The 14,217-nt window shown below is 41.0% G+C and overlaps 1 protein-coding gene across 5 annotated transcripts in view; it reads right to left on the bottom strand.

Annotated features, from left to right (window-relative positions):
* Positions 1-14,217, bottom strand: part of LOC117417783 (trinucleotide repeat-containing gene 18 protein-like) — a 66,394-nt gene that overhangs the window by 11,673 nt on the left and 40,504 nt on the right. For 2 of the 5 annotated variants that reach the window (XM_034030079.3, XM_034030081.3), the window contains exons 12-22: positions 13,807-13,958; positions 13,286-13,422; positions 13,079-13,195; positions 12,594-12,762; positions 11,188-11,566; positions 10,560-10,850; positions 6,708-6,935; positions 5,597-6,009; positions 4,768-4,917; positions 3,784-3,928; positions 2,924-3,041 (exon numbers count right to left, since the gene is read on the bottom strand). In XM_034030079.3, the coding sequence (XP_033885970.3) occupies positions 2,924-3,041; positions 3,784-3,928; positions 4,768-4,917; positions 5,597-6,009; positions 6,708-6,935; positions 10,560-10,850; positions 11,188-11,566; positions 12,594-12,762; positions 13,079-13,195; positions 13,286-13,422; positions 13,807-13,958 (2,299 nt within the window). The remainder of the gene's footprint in view (positions 1-2,923; positions 3,042-3,783; positions 3,929-4,767; positions 4,918-5,596; positions 6,010-6,707; positions 6,936-10,559; positions 10,851-11,187; positions 11,567-12,593; positions 12,763-13,078; positions 13,196-13,285; positions 13,423-13,806; positions 13,959-14,217) is intronic. The other 3 variants (XM_034030080.3, XM_034030083.3, XM_034030084.3) reach the window with 3 other exon arrangements.

Genomic DNA, 14,217 nt, shown 5'->3' with positions numbered 1-14,217 from the left:
GTTTTCTAAAATGTGCAGTTCTTAACAACATCTTCAATAGGCCATGGCGCTTGGTTTCTACACAACTGATACACGTGTAATGTGCTGAAAAGTCACAATCTCCTCCCCACCCAATCATTAACCTTGAAGGATCTCAATAGCTGCAGTTGCAGGGGAAAGAAGCCTGTTAAGAATCTTTCTCCTCCAGAAGTAGTCCCAGTGCATGTACGTTAAACTAAAAACTACACGTCACTCTATTGGAGCCTGTTACCTTAATTCTGATTTTATTTAAATATACTACATTTATAATACATGTCACAGGATGATCTCGACAGCATGGGCATGAGGGACTGACCTGGGTGATCAGTCACAATAATTCCTTATGAGGACTATCTGTCTGTGTCCAACACAAAACTAATAAACTTGCCCTTGGATCCCGAGCGGGTTTCGTAATATGCCAGCGAATCCCAGGAGCAGGGTCTGGCAGCTTTGAGGGAGCCTGCTTTTAGATGTTGGCCACACAGTTTATTGAAGCAAAAAGTTAAATGCGGCCTCAGGCAAACAGAAGAGGTAAGCAGCAGCCCCGAGAGGCTCCGACTCATCAAAAAAGGTCAGGTTTCAAAGTAAGTGCTCCTGCAGCAATTGAGACGATGGGCAAGAAGAAGAAAAATAAGCAATGGATCCTGGTATCTAAGCGGCTGGGGATTCATGCTGTCTCTGCACTTAACGTAAACTGGAAACCACTCGGAAATGTCAGCTTCGCTTCAATCGTTACTGGCACCTTTTTAAAATGAATATAGTCATACGTGTGGACAAAAGAGAGACACAACTCTTTGTCCAGAGGATTACCAAAGTGAGCTGGATGGAAGACCTAGTCCAAAGCACGACATTCTCATCATTAATACTTTTAGTTCTGTAACGTACAGAACTACTGAGGCAGGTAAATGAAATTAGGCGATAAGCTTGAAAACCACACATGCAGACAAGCCCAGCTCTTTTGCATTGTGGTTAAGATGCTCGGTTCCGATGTGCAGGGTCGCTTGTTTGCACCCAGTCTCCGTCTTAGTTACATTTGCAGAAGATTCACATTTTAAGCAGGAAGTAAAACAAAATATGCAAATGTTATCAAGAAATAGCAAAGACTGCTGAAGGATTCTACAAGAGAAGGTAATTTCTATCACAAAAAAAGACTAACTGAAAAAGCGGTTATTAACATGAATGTGTAGAGGAAAAGCTGTTCAGTGTGCCTGCCAATGACTTCTTTATGAACTTTAAATACAAATGTTATGAAAAGTAAAAAAAGGACCAAGATAGATAAGGGAATGGTTTTGTTGTATGGGAGTCAGTGGTTTTAATTCTGTACTGATCTCTTTAATACTGGCTCATTAAGGACTCCAAACGGGGTATCAACAGTTTTCAGATATCTTCTTTCTCCTTGCTTGCAGATTTATTGATTCCCTCCCTAAGGCAGGGTGCTAATGGATTCAACTAATACGCAAGGCGAAAAAAATAAATACAAATCTTTGGATAGAGCACAATATCAGCCAGTTCTTACCAACTGCCAGATGCCCCAAGCTACAAACAGCATAAAGAGTGGTTTTATTAATAGGTTTGTTTTCTATGGGGATTTCCCCATTCTTTTTTTTCCATGAACTCCCCTGCTTGCTGCGCCTCCTGCTGACTTAATACTGAAGTGCCTCCCAATCTTGTTCAGTTTATACTTCATTGTAATTCCTCGATTTACTGTGTTTTTCTTTAGCTTTCTGTGCAGCCACTATAGAAGGAGGCAGACACTGTGGACAGTACACTTTATTTACTGTCCCCAAAGATTTATTTTTGGTGGGCCAAATTGGACTTCTTTGCTTTAACATGCAGCAATAAGCAATATCTTCAACAAAAACTGGAATAAAAAAAGGATTTTCAGGCAACAACCTTCTAATGAAATAAATACACCTTCCCTAATCCTTCTCTTTATCATACACGGTACTCAACAAAAGCTATGAAGGTCTTTATATCCAGGTGCAAAGCCAGTTGGGGTTTCTTTTTTAAGAGGGACCAGGTAAAAATATCCCAATACAATACCATTAGATCCTGTACTTCAGAATACTGTAATCTGCCAAGTTTTTAACCTGTAGTACTTTGTATTTAATCACATCCTGATGTAACTATCACTATTTAATCATATCCTGATGTAACTATCACTATTACCTGCTGTATTATTGAATTGTGGTTTGTCAAACTTGTACTTTACTTGTTTTATTGTATTTCTTGCTCTTATTGTATTACTTGTATTGTAACGCTTGAAATGTTTTTGCTTACGATTGTAAGTCGCCCTGGATAAGGGCGTCTGCTAAGAAATAAATAATAATAATAATAATAATTAGATCAAAAGAAAATATATTAAAAGTGGACAGGATTTTTTTTCATGATATTCAGATTTTCTGTAGAACCCCAGAATATTACACCATCAGATCCCTTAATTTATATTTAAAATCTGCTCCACATTGATGCTGCCTATATACACACACATGCATGCATATTGTATGATCTTAATATAAAATGTAATGGGACCACACATGCAAAAAAAAAAAAAAAAAAAAAAGCTAATAAATGCTCCAGACAAAGATTAATGAAAATCCCCTAAGGATTTATGTTTATAAGTTTCTTAACATTTCAGCAGATTTAAAACCCCTTAGAAGTTGTTTTTTTGTGTGTGCTGAATTCAGGCTTGTAGTAACTAGATTTGCTTTATAACAATTCTAAGCAGATTTCCCTGCTGTTAATAAACTCCCAGCCTTTGTAGTCTGATCTGCAGAAAATTAAGTCAAAGCCTGTCTGCATCTGCAGGCATTGTAAAGCCTCTCTCTGTGGGAAATGGCTGGGTTTGCAGTACGAGGGGTAGTTAAGTCCGTAACAGACAAGCAGAGGTAGGTTTTTCTCTTACATGTCTGGAGAGTGAACAGTCTGGACGTGGCCGGCATAGAGCAGCTTATCATCCATGGGAATAAGGACCCGGAGCCCATCCTTCAGCTCGTCTTTGTCGATAACACAGTTACGGGGGCCTGCAAAGAGGAGGAGGAGAGGGAGGGAAAAGAAAGTTAGTAACCCAAAGCAGCAGAAAAGCTCCTTGCTAATTGCCTGACAGTGCAAAAAGGCATTTCATTCTGCAGCCCCTGTGGCTGGTACGTACACCAGACTGCACTGACGCTAAGAGAACAGACCACTGCAGATTCTTACATGTCAACAGGCTAGGCAGTCCATAGGCAGACCAGTTCATCGCTGCTCTGTTGACATGATACATCATCCACACCTTTAAAACTCAATAACAAAATCAGAAGAAATGAGTCAAGCAGACAGCTTAATAGCAGAGTCCTAGACCTATTGTAAAAAACTTTTCATTGCATATGTTATACATCGTTTCGCAATATAAAAGCATCGCATTTTTTAAAAATAAAGCATATTGGAGTTATATCGGATCGCTTTCTTTCCAAGGACAAGGTTTTTTTGCACCTATTCTTTACACTCATCTGCCACTCAGTAGTTAAAATTTTGATTTTGTGTGGCCTGCACAAATGCTTCAGTCTTATCCTGAAAATGCTGCATGATAAGGTAAAATCGAGTCTCCATTGTTATTCAATACCTCTCCTCAGCGGTAACTAATGAATGCATGGTTTTAAGCACATTACAAAACACACACAAATATATGTATGAATACATGAATGATAATAACGGATGGTTTTCATATGAGGAGGCGACCGGAGGTAAACATACAGCAGAGGGGAAAGCGTCTGGGTCTGAACTCACCGGGTGTGTTGGGCCTGTCGATCAGCGCACTCAGCGGGACGTTCTCATCTTCAGAGAAGCTACTGTCCTGATTGGGCTCAAAATCCTCGTCAGCGGCCATGCTCTCCATCAGCTTGCTGACTGCACCGCCCTTCCCTCGTGCCTGCTGGGAAACACACCTCTCAATCCTTCTGCCTAACGGAGCCCCGGAACACACAGAGGTGCCAATGCTATGGAACTGAACAAACAGCTCCTATTGGCTAGTCTCAGGCCCCTTCTTGAGCAAAAGGTAATTGTGCCAAACTGCGTGGTGGTTTTATGATAAGTAGAGTCAACCAAACCCCAAAAATGAGTTCAAGCTCAGGTCGTCAAGAACTACCTACCGAGCTCTCACTCATTTTCAACTAATGTTCCCCAAATTACCTTGAATTCCAGTTCCTTTTATTGGCCAACACAAAGAGTATTCTACCATCAATTTCAGAATAGAAAATGTATTCAAATATTAATTGGATCACAAATCGGACCCTTTTCAGCAACTAGTAGCAGATATTGGATTTTCTTTCAGGAATAAGGTGTGAAGCTAAAGCCAAGGGAACACAAAGCCACTTTTTCAGGAGCAGTGGCTTGAAACCTGGTTCCAGGAGACCTAGTTTGAAGCAACTTTGCTGTCAAACCCCAAGTCTCCTCTGGTGTGCCATGCAGTGACCTGAAACCTTGTCTCCTGAAACCAAGTTCCAAGCCACAAAGTGGCCCTGTGTTCTCTCAGCTCAAGTCAGCAAGCAAGCTGCTATCAGTATATGAACAGAGTTGGGTGTGGCAAGAACCATATGGAGCAGAGCATGGTTAGAGAACGTAAAATTTGCATTAATAGATTTGCAGAAGGAAACAAAACCGGGTCCAACTCCCTTTGGCTGCATTTTGAATAGTGAGATAGCTCTTAATAAATAAATACACTGGCACTGTGTTAATCTAAAGTGGTCAATCAGAGCCCCTAGTCTAATTTACCTCTTTCTTTACCTCCCTCGTCTTCACCTTGACCTTGCTCTTCTTGCTTGGGCTGAGGGGTGAGGAGGCCAGACAGACCTGGCCCTCGCTGGAGGTGCTCAGGTGCTGAGGGGGTGACAGACACAATGGGGTCTCTCTGCCTTTCTTCTTCTAAAAAAGAAAGAACCAGTCTAGTCAACTAGAGAGCACACAGTGCATCACTGCACAGGCTGGATCTGTTGAGAGATGGGCCTTTATCAAAACTGCTATCAACCGCACTATTCACACATCCGTCAACCAGAGACGGAGTGAGGGGGGCAATGGAAATAGCAGTCAACCTGGAAATGGGCCAAGCAGGCTAATCAGGAACTGGATATCTACAAGTTTCTTCAGTCGATTGCCAATATTTAGGCAAACCACAGCAAACATTGCCCCCCCCCCCCCAAAATGGCTGTACTATGAAAATAATCTGCACTTCCCCCATTATACTTTCAAAAACCAATTTGTTTTCCAGGACTAGCTCAGTTGGATTTGTAGTGCAAAGTGCTTTTGGAGAACTGCCATTCAACAAGCAGTACCTGTATATGTAAGTGGATGTTTACTTATGTTCCTGTTCAGGGATGGAAAGAAGACTCCTACTACCAAGCAGTTTCACCCATTCCAGGTTTTACTGTGAGCCACAGTATGGTTAACAAGCTCAGGTGTGTCTTATTAAACTCATTGTAAAACCAGGAATTGATCAAACTGCTGTGCAACGGGAGTCCTATTTCCATCCTAGCTGTTGTTGATGTGTACCACCCCTACAAACAGAACCAAGCTCCCAGAAAATGAATTTCAAACAGGAACATACCTTGCCATGGTCTTTTTCCTCCTTTGGCTTGCTGGCTTCCTTTTTGGGGCTCTGCGGCATGGCTTTGGGGGAGCGGGCCGGTTTGGCAGTGGCGGGAGGGCTCGTTCTGGAGGGAGAGAGGGGTGTGACCAGAGTGGCGTCGTGAAGGAAAATGCGCTCGCTCCTCCTGCGCGGCCAGCGGTCGTCGTCGCTCACCTCCTGGCCGAACTCGAAGCTGAATTCCAGGGGAGACTTCACCTTCTTCAGCCTCTTTCCCTTTTCCGCTAGCTTCAGCTTGTTGGAGCCGGGCAGCTCCCCAGTCATCCCCACGGGCACGGCCGAATCCAGCAGAGGCTTCTTGGAGTGAAGCAGTGAGGGGGGCTTCTTCTTAATCTTGATGTCACTCTCTGAATCTGTGTATTCAAATTCAGTCCCTGGCAAGAAAGAGAGAAACACGTCTCAACTGGTTTGGAAAGAGACTTATTTTTCTATCCGTGACATAGAAAGACCACATCTACCTAGAGCTCCTTTGTATTCCTTGAGAGTTATTTCTAAATGGACGCCTGCTGCTCTTTTAATGTGCAGCTGCTGCAGAGACAGACAGGCACACAGTAGTTTACCTGAGAGCCATTAAAACCTCAGTGTGGAAGTCCCCCTTTGTCTTTAATGTGGGGATTGGGTTTCATTCATTAGCTGGGGACAAATAGATTAGCAGTTTCGAAGCACAATCCTTTCTAAGACTCTAAACTGGCTGCAAATATATATATATTATATATATATATATATATATATATATATATATATATATATATATATATATATATATATAAAATAATAAAACAAAATCCCACATATATCCAGCAGGTTAACCAGATGCCATTGTTGTCTGCCTTGCTACATGACATCAACATTCGGCACTGCATCTCTATTCAAACATTGTTTTGTATCCTTTAAAGGGGCCTTCTGTACACCAATGGAGAGCATTGGGGTGGTGGGGGGCTCCAACATAGAGTAGAGAGATGCTCTATACTTCTGTACTCTCAGAGATGTTTCAAATTTAAGAAAACTTATTAGAATGGAAACTAAACTACACTTCTGGTTTGGAGGTAAGGAACTAGGAAACCATTGCTACCCATGAGGCTCTGCCTTTCTTCCTTCTTCTTGGCCTTCTGCTTGGCCTCCAGCTGAACGACAGACAGTGAAGGAACGATGATGGGACTGGGCATGGCGCTGGCAGCAAACCTGGCCAGCAGCCCCAGCCCACTCTCATCCAGGCTGGGAGAACCGAGGCAGTCATGCCCATCCAGATCATACTCCTCGAATTCATCCTCCTCCTCCTCCTCCTCCTCTGAGGTATAATCTGCCAAGCAACGAGCGAGAGCTTAGTTCATTTCTGGAGCTTTTACGGCTTCTACACAAGCTCTGCAGCAAAATGAGACGCAAACCTTTTAAAAAAAGTCTGATTCACTTTATAATAATGCCATCTGTACATGTAATGCAAGCGATACATGCTGCTTGGCTATAAAAGGTCCGTATAAGCATTTTTCTTTTTTTTTTTTTAAAACACTATTAGTTGCTGTTTCAAATGCGAAGCTACGTTTTAAAAATGGACCAATGTATCATTTTATTCTGACCTGATTTAATGTAGATTAAATTCAACACTATTTGCATGGAGAGGGTTTTTTTTTTTCTTTATAATTTAGGGAAAAAAAAGCATGCAAGTACAAACAGTCATGCAGAACAGATGTAATCTGAAACAATGTCACCTACAAGAATGATCACACATGTACTTTCTACCCAAACTACTAAGGACATTTTAAGGTTACTCACTGACTACATACGGCAACATGTTTATTATTTGGTCACAGTAACGGGGAACTGAAGAAGTGTTCCAGTATTTTTATAGGAGTTTCCTCACTAAAAACTAATAGAACAGCTTGACACTGTATGCTGGTCCTAGTATGCTGCCGATACTAGATGAAAACCGAATTAAGACGGTTCTTTATTTGATTTGCTGTTTAGCATCTGTCAAAAAGTGAAAGACATGTGACACAAGGTAATAACTATGGCTGGCAAAACAGCAGGATGGGCAAATTAAAAAAAAAAAAAAATACAGAAATAAATCAACCACAGCATACAGAAATACAAACAAAAAAAGTAAATTAAGACTAAGTAGCGCTCGTTGAAGAGAAAAAAAAGGGAAAAAGCGCTCAACCATATCCGACTGAAGCCGACTTCAAGACAGAAATTAGCGCCAGCTCGGAACACAGCGCCAAACACCTACTTTCATAAGCAGACAAAAACATTAAGAGACAAAGACAGAAACATCATATACAAACAACTGACGTTATGGCAGCCCTTGACTAGTTGTTCATGCTTTAGACTGAAAGCCAGTTAATGCATGTGGTTTTTGATTTTTTTTTTCTTTTTTTTTTTTTTTAAAGCAGATGTTGTTATCTTTAATGCAAACATTTTGACCACGGAGCATTTCGAACAATAAAGCAACTAGCATAACAATAAAAAAAAAAAATGCTTCAGGAAGTACAAGCAAGCCAACAACATTCAAAGCAGGCTGTGTGCAGGCAGACTTTCAACAGCTTTGGGTCATGTTTGGTCTCCTTAAAGTTAAAGAATATTGTTGCTTAGGTAAATGTAGATTTCGGTAACTGGCCTCTTTAGCTATGGTTATTTCTTTTTTCATACAATCTCAAGCTTGTTCTTGAAACATAGGCACATCCCTTCGAGGAACGCATTAGTTGCTGTATTCCCAAGAAGAAAACTATGCTTAGTAAAATCGTTGAGTGCAGCAACTATTGCCCCGAAATGAAAATCTGCTGAGGTAACTGAGCAACTCCTCGGGTGGTATTTTTCTTGGCATCTTGGACGGCCCGTTGACCTACTTGGCCTTTATTAGGACAGCCGAGTGTGTATGATTACTATACTCATACAGACACACCAATAGTGCTGGTTGTTTTGTTGAGTATTAATAATGTTTGTTAATATATTTTTATGGGGGGTGGGTTGTGCACGGTGGGCGAAATGACATCACCACTGGTGTGAAAGGTATTGTCACAGTGAAAATACTAATTTTATCACCGGACAAATCACATCTCGTCCGGTGTGTGGAGACCTTAACTCACATAAATAATTGTTTTAAAAAAAGGTTAGCAGGGCAAAAACATAGTACAGTATTTCATGTGTTTGTTTGATGTACATCAATTGTACTGCAAAGCTACTTTTACAAACTCTTAACAGACTCAAAAGAAATAACCATGGCTCTCTGACACAATTTAGGAGAGGTTAAAACAAGCAACTAAAAGGTGAAGTTTTCCCTACGATGAAAATATGAAAAAAAAAAAAATTAGTATCATGGTTAAATTCAAAAGCTCCCATCAAGAAAGGGTGATCTTCCTACCTACAGAACAATGGCTCGGATGACATGGAAAGTCTGCCCTACTCCCAGCCAATCGCATTGCTTCTTTTTTTGTAGCGGGATGAGCAAATGCAAAGAGCGATACAGACATTGAAAAGCATCATGGGTAGGAGAAGGGGAGCAGAGGTGAAGGGGTGGCCAAGCAGCTGCAAGGAGAAAGCAAGCAATCTAGAAAAGCTAGGTTATTCATGGTTTAGTAAACAGGGCAAGCAATTAGAAACCCTATTGTCCAAATATCCCTTCAAGGTAACCAAAATGACGCAGTATGTACGCTTTAAATACAAGAGAAAAAAATAAAAGGAGGTGTTTGATTGTTTACTGTTCCTTTCCAGAAAGACGTACCGTACTACTCAGAACACTTCCAATCCCCAGTTCTCTGCATTGTCTGTAATATTCTCTTGTCCCTGACCTCAGTCTTGCTTACTAATTGTTATCCGGTGATCTTGTTTATAGAATGGCTGACCTAACAAGAGCCGTGCTGCAAACTGACCTGAATACATAGGCGTAGTTGCTCAATGTGCATTGTTTTGTATTTCAGTGTGTGTCTAAGCTACAGCCCATTGAGCCTACTGTTTCTTTCTCTTTCATGCAGATACAGATATTGTTAATGTGGATTAACATAAAAGGTTAGGTAAAATATCTACATTTGTCTGTAGAAAGCGATGCCCAGATCATCATGTTACACCCCATGACATTGAAATGTAACCTGTGTTTACTTTACTACCACTGTTGCTCAAAAGATTAATCCTTTTAACTTTTTTTTTTTTTTTAAACCATCATAATTTCCTAAATAATTTCCAATATAAAATGTCAAAAGTCAGTTTCGTAATTTGCTGAGCATAAATGTATGTTTTTGTTTACGATAACCAAAACAGCAGATATTGCTAGTGGCTTCAAGATATATATATATATATATATATATATATATATATATATATATATATATATATATATATATATATACACACACACACACACACACACACACACACACACATATACACACACACACATATTTTTTTTTCAGATAAAGGGATATTTGAATAACAGAGTGGTAAACTGAATTTGGGAGTGAAGTGAAGCGACCTATCACCTAATAGGAGACACAGCAAGAGAGACAAAGCACACTGTTTTAGTTAAAAATGAAATCTACATGTTTAATAAAGCTTGGTACCAAATTGCAGTATAAACAACAAGCTCTTCACACACGCACACACAACATTTTCTGATTTACAATTCCACGTACGCCTCTCGCAAGGCCAAACAAAAACAAAGAAACAACAAAAAATGAAAATAACGACTCAAAGAAAAAAAAAGAAAAGAAAAAAGGGGCTCTAAAAAAAGAGCCAATAATATTATTCACAATATGACAAGTAGAAAGAACAGCAGGCTACGCTGCCAATATCAAAGATGGCTGTTTTGGTTACCATCAATGGCCACCACCATTTTGTTTTTAAGGGGAGAGGAGAGGAGAGGAGAGGAGAGGAGAGGAGAGGAGGAGATACCATCTTTATTATTTTTCTGTACATATTGAGGTTTTGCTCTAGTAACCTTGGTCGAATGAGTCCTCCGAAGAGTCACTGAAGGACGACCGGGCCTCTGCCTCTTGCAGCAGTAAAGCAAAGTGCTTGTGTCTCTTCTTGTTTGCCGTCTGTTTTGATTTCAGAGTTCCTGCTGAAGACGAGGAGGACGTGGACAAGCCCCTCTTGGGCGACTGTCTGCTCTTCGTGAAGGCCGAGCCGTGCAGGCGGGAGGGTCTCCCCCTCGATCCAGGTTTACTTAACGCTGAATGGGATGGCCAGCCGTGCTTTGATGATTCATCTTCCTCCTCCGTGTCTGTACCTGTTGTAAAGCAGGGCGTCATCTGTATGTTAAGCTTCACAATACATCGCACAACACAGTCTACTTGTAAACAGCCATGGAACCAACCTGATAACAAAAGAGCCTTGTTGAAGGACCACATGTATGGCTTTTTCATTTATTTTTCATACATTTATGTAAGAGGAGCTGGTGATCGCAGAACAAAAAATGTGATCGAAGGAACATATGATAGCTCATAACTAACTTTTCAATGGGAACTTTTCTAAATTTGAGCATTCTGTTTGATAACTATAAATGTCCAATACATCCCCTTATCCAACTCATACAGTATGCTTAATAAACAAAAAAAAACACTTACTGTATGAGTAACTGCTGACTTCTGACCTTGCAGGGGAGGGAGAAGCTTTCAGGTGACCTTTGACCTTCATCCCAAACTCCATCTTCTTTGTTTTGGCAGCCATTTTGTTTTTACCTTCTTTGGAAGATTTCTGTGAGATGCTGAGGCTTTGCGAGAGGTTTTTCTTCCCTTCCTGTCCCAGGCCCTCCATCTCGTGGGACCCGAGGCGTTTACTGCAACTCCCAGAACTGCTTTTCGATTTCCCTACAGAGCTGTTTGCAAACTTAAAAGGAGACTTGCCGAGCTGACTGAGTTTGGTCAGAGACAGGGCCTTGTCCAGTTTGGTTGCCAACTGCTCCTGCTCGTTCTCCTCCTTCTTTTTCTTACTCTTTGTCTGCACCTGTTAGGGAAGGATTACAGTAACTGTTTAGTCTCCATTTCTTCAGAACAAAAAAAAAAAGAAATGGACAAAAAACCTGGAACAATTTGCAAGGCAAGAAATGCAATGTAACAACGTATCTAATTTCCAAATGAGAAAATGATCATTCTTAATACAAACAAACAAGCATGTCTTGTGAAGTGTTGACACATGTAAAAAAGAAACAAAGCTGTGTAAAAGTGGCATAGCAGAAACCAAGTATCAGCAGGTTATGTACGGATAACAGACTAAATTAAATGGTATTGCTTGCAAGGATTATAAAAAACACCAGTGCAGAATGTGGTCTTACAGTAGGCATGACTGTGTATCAAACCCATAAGAGATTTGTATGTAGCCTACAGCGTGTATATATATATATATATATATATATATATATATATATATATATATATATATATATATATCCATATCCTTTTTTACCTAGTGGTATAAGCAATAGACCCCCCCCCACCCCCCACCCCTCCCCTTACTGAGTACACAGAACAAGGAGCAGGGGATTTTCCAGAAGGAAATGAATCAATAACTGAGAGGTTTCAAACACAGGCAAGTTAAAGGCCGTGCAGACACATAGCCGGGTCTACACAGAAAACATTTCTTCTTTTGCTGTTGGAATTACAGCCGGATAGAGGAGGTGAGATCCTGGACCGTGAAAGGATAGCCCATCACTCAAGTGGCAGCTGTTATTTTTGGATAATATAACATTGATTTCTGAGTGTACAGAAGAAAAAAAAAACACAGCGGATGTCTCAAAATAAAATGCAATTTTTTTAAGCTTTATATGGAAGAGTAAACTGTAGCACTTAGTTGGACTTGGCTTTGCCTTTTGCTTTTTTTGCAGTTAAGTCTTACATTGGAAAGTCACAAATAGCCTTGGATTGTATGAAAAACAAACACACACACACATATTAGTCCCAGCGAAGTTGAGAAGCCAGGCTTGAACATGTTAAATCCCTGAACGAAACTGAAATGTTTATTTCAAGCCACCGACCTCTTGAGAGAAGCTGGAGGAAGCGTCATCCCAGCTCTTGCTTTTTCTTTTCACTTTCACACTCACGCCATCCATCTCATCCTCGTCTTCAGCGCTCAGACCTCGGAATCTCTTCCGCAGTCCCTCGCCCATCTCCGTGTACTCAGACAGCAGGAAGGACTTGCCAAGCCTGAGGAGCAATGAGAAATTTCCATGAGGCAAAGGTCAAACCTTACTTCAGTGTTTAGAACATATTGATGGGTTAGAAACTCCTAACAGCCCTGCACCCAGTCCTGGATTTCAGAACTCCCCTTGTTCAGGTATATTAGTGAAATGACCAGGTGCCAGGAATGTAAGCAATCAGGCCCCTGATAAGTGTGATCATTTCAGTGCAGAATTATCACACGGTCAAACTCTTAGTCCCTCGTCATTTAAATAATGTTTAATGGTAGGTGCAGGGCTGGTGCCAATTTCTTCACCTGCATTACCATAATCTTCATACTTACTTGCTACCCTTGCAGTCACTTTTCCCAACAGGCAGCGAGGCAAGGCTATGCTTTCTCTTTCTGGGCCTTCCTGGGCCTCTCCTTGACAGACTTCTGTTCTTCTCCTCACGTATCTCTCTACAACAAAAATACAGACCCCGCAATAACATTTTGAGAAATCCATTAAAAAAAGGAGGACGCGGGATCAAAAGCCACCACTCCACTCACTCTGCATCCCTGTGTTTCTGTAACTTCGCCAGTTCTCTTTGCTTGTCTTTGTATCTCCTCTGCAACTCGGCCAGTCTCACCCTGTAATCCAGCTCCATGGCACCCATGCCCTCGATGGCAGACTTAATGGAGAACAACTACGGTTAGGAGAGGAAGAAAAACAAAACATCATTAACCAACTGTAACCCAAGTGTCACTAACTGCAGAACCCTCCTTCCACGTTCTGCACTTTGTGGTTATCCACAGCCATGCTTCTGTCTCGCTTGAAAGTATATGCATGAAATAGGTTACCTGGTAAAACAAATGGTTGCTGTCAAATCCCACTTGTGCTTTAAAATCTTGACTGCAATGGAAAGCAACACATGCAAAGGTCTATCCATCCAACACAACTTTGTGGCACCACTATTTAGCAAGACTCATAGGTGGAGGTGGGGTTTTAAATCCTTCAGAAGAAAATCAACAGAATTCATGCATCATGTGTTTGAAAGACACATGCTTTGGCAGAAAACCTTCAAGCTTACAGGCTCGTCCTTCTTTTGCATCCAGCTGTATTTCTTGTTGGGGTTCAGCTCTCGAGGAAGCTGGATGGTTATTGCAGGCTTGCATGCCAGGGCTTCCATTAACACCTGCGTTCCTGCCACCAAAAGGCTTTCCAAGTCGGCTCGCATTGTGTCTGCAGAAATAAAACAGAACATGAAATGCAGTAATCTGTTTTTAGGTCTCCAGGTATCTGTTCAGATAGGAAATCTCAAAATATTATAACACCAGTGGTGTCCAATCATGGTCCTGGAGGACCATTCCACTCCAGGTTTAACAAGTAAAACAAGATACTTAACTCCTACAGGGTCAGGATGGAGGTTTAATTGGTGCAATGAAACAATTTAGAACAGGTTTGGAAAGGCCAAACTTTAGCCACCCCTACTTTAGATCAC

This window comes from Acipenser ruthenus, chromosome 13, assembly GCF_902713425.1.
Source record: "Acipenser ruthenus chromosome 13, fAciRut3.2 maternal haplotype, whole genome shotgun sequence".
NCBI classification, from domain to species: Eukaryota; Metazoa; Chordata; class Actinopteri; order Acipenseriformes; family Acipenseridae; genus Acipenser; species Acipenser ruthenus.
The sequence above is the reverse complement of the archived record's forward strand: the minus strand, read 5'-3'. Positions and strand labels throughout refer to the sequence as shown.